Below are 23124 nucleotides of genomic sequence, written 5' to 3'. Positions count from 1 at the left end.
CTAATCTAGGCCTAAACCAGGTCTAAACGGACTTTCACTTCACGACTGTTGTTCTAAAGAAGAATTATCTAAAGGAGGACAAAAAAAACAGATAAAATCAACTCTAAATTAGGCAAACATACATACTGAAGAGCTGTCCAAGTACCACCAGTAGTACACGTTACACAGTTTGGGAAACACTCACGTTTATCTTTTGCTCCATTTAATTGCACTGACAAAAGTTATTGGTATGAAATGTAATGTTCTAAGGTTTTAAAATTATGATTCAATTTCAGGGACTATTTAGAGAATGAGATTGTAGAAAGGCTTCCCAATCACTTTTATATTTGGGATTTAAGGGCCTCAACATTCATTAAAAACTCATAGCACCACCATTCTTAAGTCTTTTAAATTGCCTCTTCCATCACTCCAAATCTTTCGTCCAAGAATAATTTCATGTTGTCTCTTCACTAAGCTAACGCCAGGAAAATAAATCCGTATTTAGCGTAGCACGTGGCTAGTATCGACCTCTTTATCACCGCTTTCTTGCTAATACTATGACAACCACTGGCTCCTGATTGCATCAAATTGTGCCGTATTCTTCTCCCAATTACACATTCCCAGCTTCTTCCTCATCGATTCCCCCGTTTTCTCATCTTCTGACTGTGACGCATTTAACTCAATTTATTAACTTGCCGCGCTGTTGGGGAAATGCCAAACAGCTTCATGTTGGCCATTTTTATTTATTTATTTCCACTCCCGGCTAAAACGATCGTCAACGGAAGTAGGTTTAAATGTCAAGCTAACGTCGGCACGATTTGTCGACCGTCACATCCGACTTGGAGGGGGTGCGAAGCTAAACAAATGCGGCGGATGCTATCTATAATGAATCATTTTAATAGCAGCCGATTGGCAAAGGCTTGACTCCGTCCTTCTCTCTATTCTTCAAAGCAAGATTAGCAAAAAAAGGTTGATTCACTTTCTGAGCTAATAAACTGATCGCATTGGAATATATCATGCTTTAAATAAGGCTGCAGTCGATCAATAATGCTAATTTGCTTGTGCAAAGCCGGCAGCAGTAGAAAGGGAGGTGCTTTTTTGAGAATTGTGGATCGATTAGAGGCAAATGACAAGCTGATGGAAAACAGATCCATGGGGATTGGGACATTATAAGATTAGCTTTTGATTGGAGAGCCCTATCTGTTTTGTGTGATATGAGGAGCACTGAATAGGCTACAGTTTATATGCAAGTGTAGAATGAATGAAGTATTAACATATTGCAAAATTATTCTTATTGTTATGTCAAATAATATTTAGGACAACATGCAACTGGATGACATTCTGGATTGAGGCCAACTCTTCTGAAGATCCAGGGTTACTCAAACAAGCGCGCATTGAACAAAACACAGGTCCAAGCATGTTTTTGATGATGGAACATTAAAGAAGACATATTGTGCTCGTGTCTGCTATATAGTTATAATCTATGACAGGCGTGGATCATTATGTTACAATTTGGGCATGTAAAAACACAATATTATTCTAAAACGACTTAATAAAGAAAGTTGTCCGCTGACTTCCGTGTTAGGGGTGCCCAATGGGAGCTGGTATCGGCGTAAACATCATCACAACAAACAGCCATGTAGCCGTCGTTCCCTCCTACGGCATGAACAGATGCAGATCACACTAGTGAGTATTGAATTTCATTTGTTCCAAAATTGCTTCTAAATGACTTCAAAATAATCCTATGCGTATCATTCATTAAGAAAATAAAATTAATGAATGAACTAAGTCGAGAGCAGTGGGCGTATACCAGTGGAGGTGAAAACGGGGACTGGTTTAATATGGCGTCTTAAAATATGCAATTAATGATTACTCAAATATGCATGAATCATTCCAAAAAATACTTTGAGAGAAGGGGGAATATCAATAACACGCTTAAAAGCTCTGAAAAATGTGATATTCCAGAATAGGCCTGCTTTAAAATAAAGTTGAAATTGCCAAGTCAATTTAAAATACTACTGTGCATTTAGGTTGTCACTGTAAGACGAGTCAACTATAATGACTAGAAGGTTATGCCCATAGACATTAAAAAGGAGATATAGAATTTCATACTAATGCTATTAATTGGTCACCATTAAACTTGTTTGGGATTTTTAGAATTCTACAGCTTGCCCCCTGTATTTTTTTCCTACAGCGTTAGCATTAACCTACAAAAACTGTTAATTATCAACAATCAAGCGGGCTTTGGCTGGTATTAACCACATGTTGTCAAAGCCTGAAGTTGCAGATTTATTTTAGCAATAATTATTAGCTTGTAGTACTGAATAAAAGCTAACAATTTTGACTGACCCATATTGCTCTATTTTCTGATATATGTTATGATGTTTCCTCATCACACACATACCTAGAGTTGTGTTTTGCTTCGTTCACACGTTTAACACACAAATCCTACATATTTAGGCTGAGTTCTTCTCTCAAACAGAAAACACTGTTCAACCTTGTGATGTCATGTGGTGATATGTGCTCCACTGTGTTTTTAAATTCCAGTTGAGAGTCAGTTTTGTGTAATATTGGGGTAATATACAAGTTCAACTTGCTGATGTGTTTTTCATGGTTCATATGATGGGATACGGTGGCCACAGTGGCATGGGCGTGCATCCGGCTCCATCGACTCCAAGTCACTATCTATTGAAAAACTGTCGCCCCTCTCTCTGGAAATGATCCTGGTATTTTTATTTTGCTATTTATTTTTATTTTTTTAATCAAGATATGAACATTAATAACAGATAAATCAGGCACCTTCTTTCCCCAAGGTTGCTCATGCTAGTGTTAGCAACAGGTTTGACTGACGGTGTCGCCTGCTCCCTGCTAAACAAGCGGTGTGGATGGGAAGGGGCATTACCTTCAACAATATGGCTCCGTATTGGCTCTTTGGTTGCTATGATACTTGCAATCAGAATTCCAAATATGAAACTTTGCTCCAAATTCACCCCTATAACTGTTAGCCTCGATAAGTTTCATCTGACTGAAGCTGAACGCTATGGGTGAAGTCACACTCACTTAGTACAGAGGTGAACATCAGCGCTGTTTTGAATCACTTTAGCTGGTTTGCTTTACCGTGTTGTTGTTGGCGATGAAGAAAAGCTAATGCGCTAACTACAGCTACAGCAGGTATGGATGTTTACCTAAGATTATTACAACAGGGAACTAAAAATGTGTAAAATTCATGTTTTTTTGTTTTTGAATGAAAAATTGCTTAAGAATCATTTTAGAATCAAGAATCTTTTTTTTTTTTTTATCTAATCGGGGCCCCCATCATTGAAATCAAATTGAATCACCAGGGACTTGAAGATTAACACTCCTATAAGAAAGTACTGCAATTTAATGTTAAAAATCACAACTATTGTCTAAATAAAGAGTGTTTTGTTTTGTCCTTTTCATCAAAAAATATACAGAACTTCACATCTATAGTTATGATACAATTGTCCAAAATCCAATCCAAGCACTCCAATCCTCACAAAATTTTACTTAATAAAATATTAAGTAAAATATGAGAATGTTAACCCAATGTTACATTCATCAACAAATATTGACAGGCATGTTGTGATGCCATGGGGAGACAGAAAAACATTGGTTGCACATTTTGCACTGCACAAAGACACTGCTGCAGCCTCAGCTCTCTCTGCTAATTTGTGGAGGGAACAAAATGACACCACAGGGGGCACACTCTCTCAAACACTTTGTACATGCGAGGGCTGCTTGACATGAAACATATTTTTAATTATCAAAGCTCATTTGTGAAAGTGAAAGCACAATTTAAAACAAGGAGAAAAAAGTTTTTTTTTCTATTTTGGCTGTCATTCATGTTCCCTGGAGGTCTCAGGTGAGGGAAGACTTTTGATGGATGTAAAGTACCCCCACAATTTTTAAAAATCAAAAACAATTATAAAAGACTATTCCACTGGTTCTGAAAAATAAGCAAATATCCAGCTTTTCAAAGTAGCACAACCAGGTCGAAGCACTATTTTGTTTCGTTTTTTTTACTTAAAAGCCATTAGTTAGTAGTCAGGGCTTGTGATTTTAAAATGATGATTTACAGTTGAAACCAGGAGTTTACATACACCATGCAACATGACATAAAATCACACTAAACTTTTCCTGTTTTAGGTCAATTAGGATTACCAGAATTCTTTCTAGTTTCTAAATGCCAGAATAATGAGAGGAAGGATTTTTCTTAGACAACTTTTCATTGCTCTCTTTAAAGTCAGTGGTTTACATACATTTCATAAGCCTTTAAACTATGTCTTGGGTCACACATTTTGAATATCCTTCCACAAGCTTCTCATAATAGTTAGCAGGAATTCTGGCTCATTCCACCGACAGGATTGGTGTAACTAAGCCAATTTTGTAGGCCGCCTTGTTCACACATGCATTTTCAACTCTGACCATAAATTTTCACTAGGATTGAGTTTAGGGCTTTGTGATTGTCACTGCAAAGCATTGACTTTGTTATCCTTAAGCCACTTTGTAACCAGTCTGGCAGTATGGTTTAGGTCATTGTCCATTTGGAAGACCCATTTGTGCCCAAGCTTTAACTTCTTGGCTGCACTAGTCCCTCCTGCAGCAAAACTACCCCACAACACGATGCTGCCACCCCCGTATTTCACAGTTGGGATGGTGTTCTCCCTCCTTTTTCCTCCAAAGGTAATGACAATCATTATGTCCAAACAGTTTTTTGTTTTTTTTTGTCAGACGATAGGACATGTCTCTAAAAATGATGGTCTTTCTCCCTGTGTTTATTTGGAAACTGTAATCTGTCTTTTATGTTTCTTTTAGAGTAATGGCTTCTTCCTGGGAAAGTACCGTAGATTATGTAAATTTCTGGTTTCAGCTGTATACAACTGTAATGTCACACTTCACACATTGTCCTCCAAGAGTTTACAAATTCCCACACTTTAAATCTGTAAATGACTCTCGCGCTGTAATTAAAATTTTAACTGGTTGTTTTATGTATTGTTAGTTTGTAAAAGTTCTTGACGTGTGTTGCTCACCTCTTCGCCAGGTCCCTCTTGAAACAGATTTCCATCTCAACGGGTGCTTTCCCGGATAAATAAAAGTTAAATAAAAAAAATAATAATAACCCGTTCCTGATTTTTACTGTCTTAAACATGAAAAACAGAACTATTTTAAACTGTACAAAACACTTCTGTAACACGTTCCTAGCACCATAATAATTCTTTGTGCTAAGTTGATAAGAGCTTTTCACAATTTTCAGACACAGCAGAGTTTTGTTGTCGCCGTAATGCTAACAACTACGATGCTAACAGCTCATCAGACTTACTTTAACGCTTTATAATTAGAAGCAGACAGCACACAGTAGTCTCATTTTCACCAAAAAATGTACTAAATATCTGCACTGGGACAAAACAAATTTTACGTAAACACATAAAATCAAGATGAGGCCAGGACTAAATAAAACTGGACTAAAACTGCAAAAGGCACAGAGCACAGACTATCAAAAGAGGCTCATATACCACCACTAGTGTCATTTCATAGCACAGTGTTTCAACAAGTCTAATGCTAAAGCTGTTTAAAATAATACACAATGAAGTTCTCTTACCCAGTACAGTGAGCCGGGCTGGTCGGGACCTAATGGCCGCCTGGATGGCCTGACACTCAAAGAAGGCGTCGTCCTGTATGTCTGTCCTCTGGATCAGCAGGTGGTACTCTCCTTTACTGTGGTCTCCTACAATGTCATACCTGGGGTAGCCTGCAACATACAACACCACATCACATTATGTTAGCTGTTTGATTAAGAATTATTATGAACGCCTACAACCTAATACCAACAGCTATTAACTTGAAAACTACTGCTTCATGACATCACAAGGTGGAACAGAGCAATTTGAGCTTTGGAGATGTAGAAAGACTAATAATAAAGGGTTACTCAAAAGCAACTTCAGGTATGTTTTTGAGGGGGTAACAGCATTATAACACTGCTTAAAGCTCACATAGGTAAGTTTTGCGTAATGTAGGACCTTTATATTGGACAAAAATGATTCATAGCTTTAGTCAAGATATTTTTGCTTTGTTTTGTTCGTGTCATGTTACATGGTATTCCATTGGTTCATGGGACATACTGACATGATCTTGGACGTTGGCTTTGTTCATGGTCTTGTTTAAGGCTCTGGGACTGAAAAAGTGGCTTGGTTTTAGTCTCCATTGGTTCTTTTTTATGTATTATTATTAAACAGAATTATGAGTACTTTAAGTCGATGAAAACAGCTCACGAAAACATTTACTTGGAAAACGTGGAAAACGTGTCCTCAATCCTTTCAGATGCTTAATTATCCTTTAGAACTCGCCCGCACAGTGATGAGTTAGCAGCCGTGTTTTTCCGTGTCTTGTGTAGCCATCTTCCCTCATCAGCACAAGCGCATGTGTGTAGAGTTTCTCGCTCCTGTCATTTTGTGCTTGGCTCAGGCCCCACTCAGAGCCTTCACCTCCCGTGCGCCTCACGAGTAGACATATTGGATTTCAGACCCCCTCCTCTCTCTCTACCCCCTTACACCATATGTATGAAGTCAGCACTGTCTGTATCCTCTCCATGCAGCGGCACAGATGCACACGTAATGGGCCATCAAAGCTAATGTCACCTCTTGTGGATTGTCTTCCCCTCGGCTACAGATTTTTGTACAGCGCATTATATTGGACTGAAATTGACATCACAATTTAGATTTTTGTATGAGTCCCAATAAGATCTAGTTTTGCGGTTATTATCGGAGTCTACTGTCAAATGTTAATGCTAATCCACCTGTCAATCACGCCCATTTGAAAACGAGGAGATACAATAGTGACCAGACTCACATCTTCATTAAATATTGAAGAAGTGTGTATTCTGGATCCCAGGCAAGCATAGTAATGAACATTTCTGAAAATCTGCCAGAATTGGGCAAGACGGCTATTTTTATTCCGTAGTCCCATGACATATGTTAATGTCGGCCGAAAAACCAAAAAAATCATATGTAATGGTATAGTAGGCAAAAAGGCTGTATGACATTAAACTTGTGTATCTCCATGGAGACAAGCTGAGAGATCATATATGTGGAGAGGAGACTCGGCTAAAGTTAGCAAGGTATTTTTGAGCAATAAAAACACCAGTAATGAATATTCAAGATAGATATTGAAAGAAGCAAATGGCAGCTCTTACCATCATAAATGTTTTATAGAGCGTATTTAAATGGTGGACTGTGAACTGAATCAATCGAATCACACATCAAATAGTTTGTTAGAAAAATCTAAATTCACAAAAACAAAACAAGAAAATGCCTAGATTTCCTATAATAGCCCTAAATTGTGTGTAAAACCAAAAATGTTATGGGTTTGAACAGCAGAATCACCAATATATAAATCGACGTAGCTAACCTGCTAGATTAATGATTCACACTTCTATAAGAAACAGGAAATGAGCATAGGGGCAGTTCCAGCTCCATTGGCTCCAATTCACTTGAGTTTGGAAAACGTTGACCACACTCTCTGAAACTGCTCCTGTGAGGCTCGTCATTTTGATCTTAAAATGGCAAAAGATAAAATTTAAATCTGTCAATTGGACAAATTGTTGTAGGAAAGAAGACATTTCGCCGCTCATCCAAGCCTTTTCTTTAGTTCTGAATTTTCTTGATGTTAAAATGTTCGTATTAACCCGCTCTACATTATCCTGGTATTTTTATTTCACTATTGTGTTCGTAAGTCAAAATATGAACACTAATAACAGACAAATCAGACGCGTTCTTTCCCCGAGTGTTAGCAACAGGTTTGATTGACATCGTTGTTAAGCGCCCGCTCCCTGCTAAACCAGCGGTGTGGGTGGGAAGGGTCATTACCCTTTACAGTATTCACTGTAAATCTTGTTGAGAGTTGTAGTCTGGGGTGTTTTAATGTTTTAATGTTTTAATGCTTTAATGTTTTAATTGTTCCATGTCTGTTTGTATTGAAGGGTGAGTTGTTTTTAATCTCTCTGTGCATGTGTATGGTGTTGTACATAGGTATGGTGTTGTACATATGTATAGTGACAATAAATGCATTCTATTCTATTCTATTACCTTCAACAGGCTCACTTTGGATCGGCTCCTTTGTTGCTATGATACTTGCCATCGGATTTCCTAATAAGCAACTTAACTCCAAATTCGCCCCTATAACTGCTAGCCTTGACGAGCTTCATTTGACTGAAGCTGAACACTATGGGTGACGTCACACTCACTTAGTACAGAGATGGACGGGACATCAGCGCTGCTTTGAATCACTTTAGCTGGTTTGCTTTGCCGTGTTGTAGCTAATGCGCTAACTACAGCTAAAGCAGCTATGGATGCACTGTTTGCCTAAGATTATTACAACAGGGAACTTAAAATGTGTAAAATTAATGTTCTTTGTTTTTGAGTGAAAAATTGCTTCAGAATTGAATTTAGAATCATTTTTTTATCGAATCGGGACCCCAAAGAATCAAATTGAATCACCAGGGATTTGAAGATTAACACTCCTTTAAGAAAGTACTACAATTTAATGTTAAAAATCACAACTATTTTCTAAGTAAAGAGCGTTTTTTATTATCATCGTGCTATCGGAATTGATATCGAGTGTGGAGTCTCTTCCTTAATTTCTAAATCAAGTTTAAAATTTTAGTATCGTGACAGCACTGATCTCTCTAACAATTTTTACATTAATAATGTACTTTTTCTGAGCTAAATCAGATTAGAACAGAACCAGTTTCACTTCATTTAACACCACCTGCATTTTAGCGCAGCGGCCCTGTGTGAATCTATTTCTAGACTCCATGGTTTTTTTCCTGTTCGATGAGATGCCAAATACATGGTGGTATATAGGCTAAGCGCCACACACATAAAGCCTCTGGAATCCTCTTTCTTTTCCCCATCACACATTCAGGTGGGCTGTTTTGTCCTATACAGATCCAGCCACTCCTGGACAAAACATCGCCGTTGAAAAGTGGATTATCTCTTATCCTTTCTACCCCCAAGTCCAGTCAATGAAAGCCGTATGGATGGAAAGCAAGGCTGCTAAGAAATAAAAAAAGTGGAGGTAGACATTTAAAGGGCGTAAGTCTTGTTGTATCGTATTTAAATACATGAACAAAAAAAATAAAAATCTTTTTCAGAGGTAAAATGTTTCAAAAGCAATACTGATTTTGATGCCACAATGATAATAAAGACTTCTTCTCTTCTGCAAGATTACCATGTGGTCTTATAGTTCTCATATAAAAGACCAATGTACGCCTAAGAGTTTTTTATAAATTAATTGAGTCATGACATAATCGATGAAGCTCATTCACCGCTGGCAGTCATTGTGGGCTGGGCTCAACATCACATTTTCAAATCAGTCTACACAAAGGGTGCAGAAAGTCAAGATTCTGTGTCAGTTCTTAGCATTAAGATTATCTAAAGAGAATTAGAATTTACTATTCAAATATTGATAACAATAATATATCAAATTAAAGGATCTTACATTTGCGCACTCATGTATTTTAGTTTATTTTATGAAGATATGATGAATTACCAAGTTCTTTTTAGCAATAATACACAGTACGGCATCAAAAAGGTAATGAAATACTTTTTTTTAAAATACTTTTTAATACTTTTGGTAAATTGCAATTGTAAAATAACCATAATTCCTAAATCAGTATGAATTATGTACTATTTTATTTTTAGTTTCATGTTTAGCTTTGTTGGCTTTTAAATATAGGCCTAGCTATTGAAAATTAACAATGAAAAGATATTTTAACAATAATTACACAGTATTACACAACACCTTCTCAAAAGTAATATTAAACCAGGCCTAGATTAGGGCAATGACCATATTATCAATTAGCATAGCAGCTAGTGCTAGCATTAGGACACTACATTTTCAAATCATGAAACAAAACATGATACAAAACGCACCAAAGCAGGCAAAACATTAACACAAAATCATATCTCTTGAATGGTTTTATGAATCATATGTGGGATTATAATCATGTAATATCCCGCCCAAACCACATTAATATCTTCAAGCTCACAGTGAACATGTTGCAGACTCACCAGGATTTCTTGAGGATGTGAAATGACGGAGCTTATTGGTCATGTTTCTTTTAGAACACAATAATATTTCTTTCATTTTATTTGATACGGACTGACCATGCATGTTCTTGACTGGTTAATCCACTTGTCAATCACGCTTACCTAAACTTGTGGGGGTAGAACTCGTGATCACACTCATATCTTCATAAAATATTGGAGAATTGTGCATCCGGGATCCCAAGTGAAACGCTGCTATGACGCCAATGGACGGGTTACTATTGAGCTGTTTCCATTCAATACTGCATTTTAGTTTTACAATGAACACACCATAAAATAACAATCTACTTATGTTATAGCTTGATTCAAAATACCCAAAACAAAGCTGTCTTCTTTAACAAACTTGAACATTGCACATAATATACCTATAGCCCATGCATTGTATTCATGCATGTCAGTTTGTTGGCACAGAGACAGAAGAGACATAGAGCGAATAGTCTGGAGACGGGAGAGGAGGAGAGATGGCGGTCCATTACAGCCAAATGGGGAAAGTAAATAACATTAATGCTTATTGATTCCACCTAAAATACAGCTATTTATTCTACTGACCCACAATCAATGGGCCGGGCCACTTTGGGAAGTCCCTGGCTAACATCACGCTTATGAAAAATGCCCTCTCATTACACCCAAATACGTCGCTAATACATCGCCGTGGCCCCATTTTTAAAGAACAATTTATCACGGCTAGCATCAAGGCTAATTTGTGCTGTTATTAGCCTGGAGATGTAGCATTAGCAGCTACAAATTCCAGCTGAGGTGACTTAAAAATCGAATAATTGCACGGAGCTGGGGGTAAACAAGGCAAGAAAAGTTAAGGGCCCAAAGAACAAAAGTTTGGCCGGGTAAATTGGTGTTTACCGGATCTGAGCGGTTCATTAGCGCGGTGACGAGAGAGCCATTTGTGCAAGGGCAAGAGCACCTCCCGCTGGGCTGGATGATTACATGTACACACGAGAGCAAGGCCAGCGGAGGAACAATGGAAAACAAAAGATTAGCAAGAAAAATGTTTGCTATTGTCCTTAGCAGCTGTGAGGTTAGATGGACTGTTGGATTAATGTGTGTCATGGATGTGTATTATAGGGCTGCAATTATTAAACAGCATGCATCCAGTTTTTTTCCCCATATATTTGAGCTAAATTTGCCCCAGTAGAGATATATTGTATAAACAGCTCTTAAGGTTAGCATGTGAAAACTCCACTCTGGACTATGTTGATGTGAAAAGATCTTATTTAGTTCTGTTTTTCACATTTTTGAGACAGTAAAAATGAGGTACAGCTCCTTTAATCAACTAATTACAAGTATGGGGGCTGCTAATGCCATGTGTGCTGCATGCATAATTTGCATATCGGGATCATGCTAAATTCTTCTTAAAAATTTATGAAATAACTTGACTGTTGAAAGAGCATGTCATGGATATAAACTAAAACATAACGCCACCACCATCAGCTTTGCTTAATCTGAATACTTCCAAATTTATTTTTTGAGAACATAAAAAATCAACTTTTCTGAGCTTTAACCCATGATAGAATATTGTTCCCTCATTAAAAAGATACCTGGAGTTGTGTTTTGTGCCATTCATGCTAGTTTCATTAATCTTCTGTAAAAAAGTCACCAAACACACAGTTTGAAATTTCCCAGGATCGTGATGTCACAGATCGAGACCCTGCAAACTTCATAACTCATCGGCACACTTTTAAGCCATTCTGCCTTTAAATAGCGTTCATTACTGCTACATGCTTACTTTAACATGTCCATGCATGCTCCAAGTTTAATTAGGCCACAGTGCCAGCAGCTGGTGAATGTCCTATTAGTATAGTAAGGCTGTGCAAAGAACATGTAAGTGAAGTGCCCATCAGTGACCAGAGACGCCATGATGTATGACTGCACTAGTGTTTTCTGATAATGTATAGTTTATTATAGGGAAAATAGGGAACATTGTTGATGGAATATTATTAGGCCCAAGCAGAGAACAATGTCCCAGAAAATGGCAAAAATTAAGTAGCAAACGTGAATGGACGTGCCAGTTGATGAGCTCTAATTTTGAGTCCCCAAGCAAAAATTATGAAAGACGACCCAGTAGAACCACTTCAGACCTTGATTTTTATGGGGGCCAATGGGAGTCCGGCCCGAAAAGAAAATCAACAAAAAAATCTGAAACTTGGCATGAAAAATAGAAGATAGATATCAGGACCAGAAGTCAACATCATCTTGCAGAGTTTTCATCGCAAAAAGTTAAAATTTGGCCAAAAGGCACTAAATCCATGTAAAATTAAAGATTATCAGTTACATTTAGAAGGTGACTTTGGGTGTGGTCTTACAGCACTTCAGAGTCACTCTGCGATTGAACATTTATGTAAATGTGGCTGAATGCATTCTGTACTGTACAGGGGACACTGCGCAGAGGAGATTATTCTACAAAGATGTAGAGCTGCTTATACAATATATCAATACTGGGGCAAGACAAATTTTGGTCAAATACATGGCCAGAATTGGGAACAGGCCATTTTAATATGTATTTGCCAAGCCACTGTATCAACACAGATGATCCAATTTGCCCCCGCGGCATTTCTCCATGCTACATTACACGCTGCGATTGGGAATACGCTCCAATACCATGCAACAAAACACCAAAAGTGGGTCATTTATGAGCGTAACATGCGACATCCATCTGGAAATGATCCAATATTTCTTCTCCTAAAATTCATTTGCCGATTTATTTTTCACTTACTGTACCCACAATTCTATTAATCACTCGTAGTTTTGCCTGTGGCGCTTCCGGGTGGTATTTCGCAGCACCAATTACATGCAAAGTACTAAGGAATAAAAAATCCTTGCAAAACTGCCTTGAGGGGTTGTATGGTTTTTATTTACTCAGATGCAAACACATGTGGTCCATAGGGATAGGCCCAGTACAAAGGATGTGAGGAAGAGAAAGTAGTCCCTCTGGTGTGGTAGGGCTAGCCTTGCCAATGGATTCTCATGGTTGTCAGGGCCTTATAGGATTTGAAGTTATGCACTGGACACATCTGAACACACACGCAAAACTGGCTGAGAATCCTTTGTGTAAAAATCTTATTGTAGTCTTGGATAGCATTGTCAGAACAGATTATAGCAGGTTTTGGAGCTAACAAAGACATTTTGTACTCGTGTCTGCTATATAGTTGGAGTCTCGACACCCGTGGATCATTATGTTGTATTCTGGACATCTGAAATAGCAATATTGATCTAAAACAACTTGGTAAAAGAAACGAGTCTGCTGGCTTCTGGGTTGGAAAATTGCCTCCCTGCCCCTTTACGGTATACCGCCGTCGTCAACAACAAAGTGCCGTATGCTGTCTGCCCCTCCTACGGATAGCACCAGATTTTTTTCATTTGTGCCAAAACGGCTACACGTCGCTGCCAAATCCTACGTGTATCATTGATTTTAAAAAATACAATTGGAGAATGAAGTACAGTAGGCGTATACTGGTGGCGCTGAAAACGGGGGTTGATCAGAGCAATGACTCAGACATATATGAATCACTCTAAATACAACTTCGAGACGGTAAATGAGAACGAGTAACAAGTACAACAGGGTTAAAAGTTCTGAAAAGTAGATACAGTGGTCTCTCGTTTATCGCACGAAGTAGTCAGCTTTATTTTTTGCAATTATTCTATATGTTTTAAGGCGGTAAAACTCCTCACCACACACTTTACACACAGACAGGCATTCACATTTTCTCACATTTCTCTCTTGTTTAAACACTCCCAAAGTTCAAACCTTCATAGGTGCAGAACATTTCATCGACACTTTGGGTTTTGTCGGGGAGAAAACTTGCAAACACACAGACACGGCACGGAGGAGACTGATGGACAATGGCCCACAGTGTCTTAGCCAATCAGGATGCAGAACACAATGCACGTGCATACACTGTAAAAAAAAAAAAAAAAAAAAGGCATGCAAAATGACACTAAAAAAATCTGCAAAACAGCGAGACCACGAAAGGTGAACCGCAATATAGTAGATAGAATTTTATAGGTCTGATTAAGGTGCACTCTGCTTTTCTGGTGTAGGGTGTGTCACAAGCTCGTCTCCATGGTGATGTTCCACACTATGGTATTGATTAAATTATCAAAATGACTAAGAGTTGTTGTTTTTATTACATGTTTTTGATAGTTAACTACTTTAAAGGTCCTGTATTATGCCAAATTTACCCTTATGAGCTTCATGCCATGTTATTATGTCGTTATTCCCTCAAAAATATACTTATTCTGTCTACTTTTGATAATCTTATTTATTTTGCATTTATTCAGCTGTTTCTATAGATGTTTGTGCCATACTGCGGACATTCCAGGTCAAACCAAAACATCTGCATGGATACAAGAAGGTGGCGAACCCTCCACGACAAAAAAGTTACGTAGTGCACATAGCATGCTAGTTGCTGTTAGCATTACAGTGACAGCCACTCTGGATCCTGAAAAGCGCTAATAAACTCATCATGGTAAATAATTACAATACATAAAGTAACTAACAATTTAAAATAAGCTGGTTCTACTTTTCCCGTTTCCCGTGCTTTTCCAGCGCCTTTAAAATGACTTATGGGAAATAAAAACAAGATGTTGGTATATATGGGGTGCGGCTAATTATGCAAGACAAAATATTTGAAAATTAAAGAGCGCGGATTGAAGGAAAACAACATTATAATATTTTGCCGAACTCTAAATGTCATCTTGTCATAACATATGCATAGGAACTTTCAAAATAAATTGTCAAAACTGAAAGCTGGGCAAGTAAACGATGGTAAGTAAAGTAAAAATCAGTGCCTTATAGTTTAGCTTGTGCTGCCATTTTTCAACACAACGCCGCAATTTGCATATGGCAATTGAAGACATCTGTTAAATAACATTGCTTCTGATGGTAGCAATTTTATGTTATAAATGTGTTTACGAGTTTTCTGCATACAAGAAAGTTGGCTAGGACATAAGGACTCCTTGATGATACACTTGAGAGGTAATTTCTCTCTCTGGGTGGAATGAGTTACCCCCCTCCCCTTTGCAGACAACACAAAACAACATACATCTTTGTAATGGGTGTTAATGCCACATTCTATAACCATAATGTTAATGGTATTCTAAATATCCGAGAGATGATTTATTTATTTATTTATTTAGCTTTACAATCTCTCATCCACCAGCATCAACTTTCTGACACTATTGTATGCAAATGCTACAGTTTCAAAGTATAATGCTAGTTTCAAAAAGTGCTGTACCTGATTTTTACCGTCTTAAAAACATAAAAGTTCATTAAAGGAGGTTTGCAGTGATCTAAAGTTGCACATCCATTCCGCGCATCCTAATTATTTACATGGATGAGTTTATAAGTGAGTTTCACGACTTTCGGAGACGAGAGAGGAGTTTATTGTCACGATAAGCTAACGACGACTAGCATGCTAACACGCACTTCCTGATTGCACTTAATCTTTAGATGCAGAGAGTCCACAGCAAACATATTTTTACCTCAAGAGCTGCTTCTACTGTACTGGGGCAAGACACATTCTGCCCAAATATAAGCATTCTTTCTTAAGCTAACAACGACTAGCATGCTAACACGCACTTCCTGATTACACTTTATTTTTAGATGCAAACTGTTCACAGCAAAACCTAAAGAGCTGCTTATACAATCTGTACTGGGGCAAGACAAATTCTGCCCAAATATAAGCATTCTTTCTCTGAGCGGGGGGTAGCCTCTCCACAGATATGAACTTTAACTGGGCTTGGTGATGTCATCTGCTTGTCTCCATGGAGATACATAGGTTTTATGCCGTACTGTGAAACATTCCAGGCAGAGCAGTAACATCTCCATGAGATGTTATATAATACAGCTTTAAGTAGTTACTAAGCCTAATCATGCTTAATTAACTATTTGTTCATTATGAATTAAGTCTTTGTTAAAAAACACAGTATTTTCACTTTCTTTATGATTCCACAGAACTTTCTTCATGGAGATAGATGCGTTTTACAACAATTTTATGGAAACAAGCAAGAGGAATTGGTTTTATTTTAGCAGTTATTTTAAAAGAATAAGAAAATGTAATTTACATGAACTTTACTTTTTAAATAACTTACAATTCCATTTTAACAAAAAGCCTGCCTAAATTCACTCTCCACTCATTTGTTTTATTCTACTTGCTAAACTTTATACGTTTCTTTTTCTAACGCCACGCTAAACCTCTGATAAAGAAAATGTATTATCCACTGGAACATAATATTTAACGTATCTCCGGAAACGTATACATCACATACATCAGCAAAGCGAACAGAAATAGAATCCATTTACATTATAACAGGACGCAATTTAACGAAGAAAAATAGTCCTCAGCTTCCTGTTTCACTATGATCTATGTGTTATGTCTTCCCAGCGTGCAGCCGCCGAGCCTCTTACCCCGCGCATTAATTACAACCATAAGCAAAGGTGATTTTTATTAATTATTAGACATTACATTGTCACTTGATGCCGCGAGCTATAAAACATGCGAGCGTGCGTAGGCTGCCGGGAATTAGCTAGCCTGTTAATTTAACGTTTTGCATTGATTTGTTATTCAGACATTTATGCGAGCATGGCAGGTTTGCTGATAACGCCCCACAAGGAATTAATTCAGGTGCAGGTCGCATAATAATGATTTGAGAGGAAGTGAAAGGAATTCGAATGGGTTAGCACTAACGGGAGATAGCGGCGGTAGCTATTAATATGGATTATAGCAAAAGCATGTTAGTTCAGAGGATTAATGCGTGAGAGTTTGGTCACTGGGCCAATGCATCTTATATGGACTACTTTTGTTGTCTGCAGTGTCCCATGTTGATGGATGGAGTTTTGTCTGGACCAATGCGCCGTAGCCAAATTGGGTCAAATAAGAGCTTAATATATATTAATAAGCCTGTATTATTCCATGTATTTGTGCAAAATTTGACTTGCCACAGTACAGATATATTGTATAAACAGCTCTTGAGGTCAAAATAATTCTGCTGTGTGCTGTCTGCATCTGATTACAAAGAAATTTACTGTCGGAAGTTCATTAGCATGCTAGTTGTTGTTTGGAAGTTGTGAAAAGCTCTTATAAAAACCATCGCATTGAATAATTAGCATGCTCATAACACATAATTTGAGTGAAGAATAACTCTGCAAACTGTTTCAAATGAATTAGTTCTAGCAAAACAAAAATTGAAGCAATTAGGAAAATTTTGAATTAAAAAAAGGCCTTACTGGAGCAGAACTCTCATTCAACATTTTATTTCAATAATAATAATACTTTGCACTTCTATTGCACGTTAACCAACCTTAATATCCTTTCGAATCACTACATTCTCATCATTACCCACTCCATGCTCCATGCACAACAATACATTGACCTTAAAAAAACAGGAGAGTTGTACAGTATGGTGCCAGGTTATAACAAAAGTACTCATTTCAAACCTGTAGTCCCTGGACAGGCTGGTGTTAAGTAAGAAGAACAGTTTGGTGTAGGTGGATGAAAGACGTGTAAACATATGGTATATACATCTAGTACAACAGATCTCGCCCCTGAAATACGCCATTTCTAAACAAAAACATTTATTCACACGCAGAATCACTCAGTTTCAGATATATAAATACTGTTTCTTTCGTACACATTCACTAATGGGTGCAAACTTGCTTTAGTGATTTCTTTATTGCAAACTGCCATTATATTCAAGTTCAATTACTTTTTCTTGTTTAATCCATATTTTAAACTTTTTCTATATAGACGTTGTGTTAGATTGAAGATTGGAGTTCCATGGACACACACAGCAGAAAGAGGCTTTGTCTGAAACTTCTAATGAACTAACGCTAAATAATATCCGTGTGTGCATCTATTTTTACCACAAAAGCGTTTCAGACCTACCTGATTTCATATTTAAAATAACTCTATAAGTTCTGACAAAAAAAAAAAAAAGAAGAGTACATCCATTGTGTAGTATTGTACCAAATCCTGGAGCAGTTTAAAATCTTTCACAATGCCATTCTCTGGAAGTCTCTCGGAAGTCCACCTGTGCAATTTTCATGAAATGGAAAACCCTCCATCTTTTCACCAACCTGTGGTCCGCACTGACCCAAAAAACGCTCCTGAATGTGGCCCGTGGGAGGATCTGGTCAGCCGGGAACAACCCAGATAGAAATAGTTCCGAGAGGCGACCATTTTAAATCTATTCAAAATTCAAATCGTACCTACGGCTTACTATTTCACATTAGACTGATGTTGTTAGAATATTTCCAAAATGATAAGTTGCTCTGGGAGTGTGGCAATTTGAAGATGGGTAGATGGGTTAGTCCAATTTAAAGTATGCTATTGCTGAGGGTTGATCGGAGCTCTATATGGTACAAGACAAGACAGGCCTAATGAAAAATGGGATATTTATGGAATCTGATTTTATTTCTTACTCCAACTCAATCTCAAAATATGGGCTATTACAAAGTTTTTACCTCTAAACTCTTCTATCTGTGTGATCAGGTTTTAAGAGCAAAATTAAAAGTGCTATATTCCATTAAAGGTGCTGTACCCAATCCCTTTAAAACGGTTTGCAGTGGTCCGAAGTTATTCCTCACTTACCTTATGCATTCCGAATACCCGGATTATTCACTTTGATGAGTCTGTACGCTCTTTTTACAACTCTAAGTGACAAAAGAGTTTTTTCAAGGTAAAGCTAACAACAACTAGCATGCTAATACATATTTCCTGGTTACTGGACAGTGAAACTCTGTATAATTAGATGCAGACAGGACGCAGCAAACATGTTTTGACGTCAAGATAGTGATGGATGATACCAGTGTGTGACAAATATAACTGTGACAAGAGTCCTGATATCGATCCGATACCGATACCAACGCATTTTGTATTAAAATGCAGTGAAACTCCTCTACTGCAAACACATTTACCATGTATTTTTTAAAATGACTAGGTTAAATTTTATAAGAAAACTGCATTTTTTGGAGAAAGTTTTTCATTTGTTTGTTTTTTTTTGCAACAGAATTGATACTTTTATTTCTGGTTTTGGGTCGCTCATCACAAATCAAATTTAAGCCACATTTAAGTTGCAATATTGTTACTGCATTATTAGTCTGTCTATATCTCCAAAGCTCAAAATGCTGTTCCACCTTGTGATGTCATGAAGCTGTAGTTTTCATGTTAACAGCTCCTTTTACCTAGGCCTTATTGTTCAGTAAATGATAGCTGGATCAATATGTATGTTGGGGCTTAATATGTACCTTGTGTATGGTTTGTGGGGCGACATGTTAATATGAACCATCTCGGACTCTGAGGACTTCAGGGACCGGCCTGCTGCTGGTGCCCAGAGTCAGGACTAAACATGGAGAATCAGTGTTTCAGTTTTATGCAGCTAAAATGTGAAACAGTCTTCCTGAAGATGTGAGACAGGCCTCTACTTTGACAATGTTTAAATCCAGGCTCAAAACGGTTCTGTTTAGCTGTGCATACGACTGAAAGGTTTTTATTCTGCACTTTTTCTGTTTTAATGCTATTTTTATAATGATTATTTGTGATTTTTTATGTTTTGATTTGTGTGATTTTAATGTCTTTCTTATTCTCTAAAGCACTTTGAATTACTTTGTGTACGAATTGTGCTATACAAATAAACTAGTCTTGCCTTGGAATACGAAAGAACCTTAGTTGTAGAAGGTTGATGGTTAATTACTGGTTCATTCTGCTATTTATTTGTTGCAACTCAAACTTTTTACTCATTCTGTATATTTAAATAGTCGTTTACTGGCATAATCTTGCTTTATTGTTATTGCATCAGTGGCATAAAGTCATATCAATATTATCGTTTATCGCAGTAGATCTGTGTGGCACTATATCGCCCTTCAAAATGTGTTATCCTGACACATTTTGAAGTACAGATTGGCAATTCCAGGGCTGAAATTATCCAAGTGATTTTAATGAAAGTTTCTGGGATTAAAAACACAGTGCAGCACTTCCTGTTTTACCACGTGAAGTGTTTTCTGTTCGTCTTAGTAAAGTATTTTAAAAGCGTGTGATCTTAGTTGTCCAGGCAAAACAATACCAGCACTAAACACTGTATATTTCTCCCCATTCTACTCTCTATATTCGCATCCCGTTGAAATCCACCTGGCACCTGCATACCCGCTCCTTCTTCATTAACCTCAACAACCTGTTTAAACATCAGCGCCGTGTCAGATCTGAGGGCTCTCTTGCTTTGTGCCGACGCGAAAGGCCAATTACCTTGTCACCTCTCCAATAAACACTCACAATCGAAGTGCCGACGATAAATACGACTGCCATTGATGTGCAAATGCGAATGAAGAGCTGTTTACGCCTTGACAGATACACCAAACGCATCTACGGAGCGGCCACACATCGAGAAAAAAAACCTCCCGCTGAGTCCCTAGCGAAGTTTTTTTTCTTTTTGGGGCTCCCCGGGATCCCCTGGAGAGCCCGGTCATTATAGTTCTCAGTGACACCGATGGAAGGGCCCCTGGGTGAAATAGAAAAGATGTAATGGCGGCGAATTGTCCTCCGAGGCCCAATTAGAGGTGCAGTGGAGATGACAAAATGGGAGCGCGGAAAAGGAGGCCAATGTAGATGCGGTCTTCGGGGGAATGCATGTATCGCGTTAGCATGCTAGGCTATGACGCGGTGACGGCGCATGCGAGCGATGGGACTTCACTGCACTCATTGGGAGGTAGGATGGAGTCTGATGCACGCCGGGGTCAAATGAAGGGCGTTGTCATGGCGTTGCGCGCGGCTGTTAACATAGTGGGACACATGTACTGATGCGTTTAAGTGCTGTTTGGCAAGAATGTTAATTTGTTGACACGTTGCTTACATTAAAGGCCATGTGTGCACTTTTTTCGTGTATTTGAGCAAATTTGTTTTGCCTCAGTACAGATATATTGCAGAAGCAGCTCTTGGGGTCAAAATAAGTTTATAGCGCAGTGTCTGCATCTAATTAGAAAGCATTTTACTGTCAAACAATCAGGAAGAGTGTGGTTAGCATGCTAGTTGGATGCTGGGAATTAATAAAGCCAACCAACAGAAACCATTTGAAATGAACTAGTTAAGTTTAGTTTTTTGATTTTTTGGTCAGGTACAGCACCTTTAATGATATTTTTAGGCAATAGAATGCTCAAAAAAACAATTAAAACTTAGACTAACAAACTAATAATCCATAACCAGGCTGTGAACATACTTCTGCCATAACTGTTATTACTATTTACTATTCAAAATGTGTTTTGCTAGGTTGCTATTGCAAACTTTCTCATTAAAATGTAATAAGCGCAACATTGTTCACATTATATTAGCAGATAAGGGATACTACAGACATGTGACTATAAAGCTCTTGCTATGCCAACTCTAATAAACAACATTTTGACCCTAGCTTTTCCTTTGGCATCCACATCACCCAAAAAAACAGCCTTAGGAAAGACTGTGGGAACTCAGGGTTAAATCAAATCACATATGCGCCGCGAAAGAGCAAATATATTTAACCATCTGGCCAGAGAGCAGATGCCGAATCACAACTTCTCCAGCGATGACTTTTTGGTAACATCTGGACAATCTGACATTTCTATAATTTTTGGGAAAAAGCAGGAACGAGAGCGTCAGTTTCAACAGTTGGCGCAGCATTTGGAAAAGTAAATAAATAAAAGGTGACAAGGTGGCGTTCGGAGCGGCGGAGTGAACAGGAAAATAAGCACGTGGCCAGTGGACGCGGTAATTGAGACGGACTGGACTGAACACCTGCAGGAGCTGTCAGGGAGTAAATGAAAGAAGAGCGGTGATGGACACACTGAAGACACATCATTTGAAAGGTGTCATTGAAGAATACAGTGTAGACGTATGGCAATTGTAAACGTAACCATTTTATTGTCCGATAATCAGGAAGTGCGTGTTAGTATGCTGGTTGTTGTTAGCGGCAAAATTCTGCGCTGGTCTCTGAGAGTTACATTTTTGTACTAAAGACTATTCTAATGTAACCTATATTATGCATCATTATAAAAGAGTTAACTTCAGGCACTGCACATAATTTTACAATCTTAAAAATGTTTACAGTCTTAAAAACTTCCATAACTTATTTATTTTAAACGGTTTGCAGATATCCAAACTTATCTTATGCACTCTAAGCATCCTAGTTATTCACAATAATGCATTTTTAAGCTTGTTTCACAACTTTCAGAGGCTAAAATGAAGCTTTGCGTGTCATGTTAGAGCTAACTAGCATGCAAACTGCACACTTCCCGCTTCTCGGACAGTAAAATGCTTTATAATTAGATGCAGGCAGTACAAAGCAGACTTATAAGAGATGCGTATACAATATATCCGTACTAAGGCAAGACAAATTTTGCTCAAATACATGGAAAAAATCAGATACAGGGCCATAAAGCAATTGAGTTAAAGGTGCACTTTGTAACTTTTCTGGTGGACAGTTTGCCACTTTCTTGTCTCTTTGTAGATCTATCTCCATAGAAACCAAAAGGAGACACCGCCAGGCCAATTTACAGGTCATATCTGTGGAGAATGTATGAATTTCCAATGATTTAAAACGGTTTGCTTTTGAAATAGAATAAATGCATGTCAAATAAGTCATCTCCACAGTTGGAAAAAGTTACATAGTGAGCTTTTAAATAATGTTGGACCCACTAAACCATGATATATGTTGAAAATGTCTGACATGTTATTCCTCACTGACAGCGCCACGGTAACACGCACACACGGGACAGAGGGTTACATATGGGTCAGTACAGGACAAGCTCGGGCATTAGCGGCTAATGCACGGACTCCTGCCGGCCTGAAAACATCAACCTCCACTTGAGCGACCATCCCAAGTGGACCATCTACTCCACACTGACCGCAGCCTGACCGCTGTAACCATCAGCGGAGTGGACACGCATCTGACGCTGCTTTGTGCCCTGGTCAACGTCATCCAGGTTGGAACAGTCGCTGAAGATCGTACACAAGTAAAAGTATCGTTAAGGCAAAATATTGTAGAA

At 38.1% G+C, this 23124-nt stretch overlaps 1 protein-coding gene across 1 annotated transcript in view; it reads right to left on the bottom strand.

The window, feature by feature from the left end:
• LOC117380906 (kin of IRRE-like protein 3) overlaps nt 1-23124 on the bottom strand; it is a 529472-nt gene that overhangs the window by 175920 nt on the left and 330428 nt on the right. The window contains exon 3 of the mRNA XM_055226425.1: nt 5600-5749. Coding sequence (XP_055082400.1) covers nt 5600-5749 — 150 coding nt within the window. The remainder of the gene's footprint in view (nt 1-5599; nt 5750-23124) is intronic.

Source organism: Periophthalmus magnuspinnatus, chromosome 14, assembly GCF_009829125.3.
Source record: "Periophthalmus magnuspinnatus isolate fPerMag1 chromosome 14, fPerMag1.2.pri, whole genome shotgun sequence".
In the NCBI taxonomy this organism is placed as follows: Eukaryota; Metazoa; Chordata; class Actinopteri; order Gobiiformes; family Gobiidae; genus Periophthalmus; species Periophthalmus magnuspinnatus.
The sequence above is the reverse complement of the archived record's forward strand: the minus strand, read 5'-3'. Positions and strand labels throughout refer to the sequence as shown.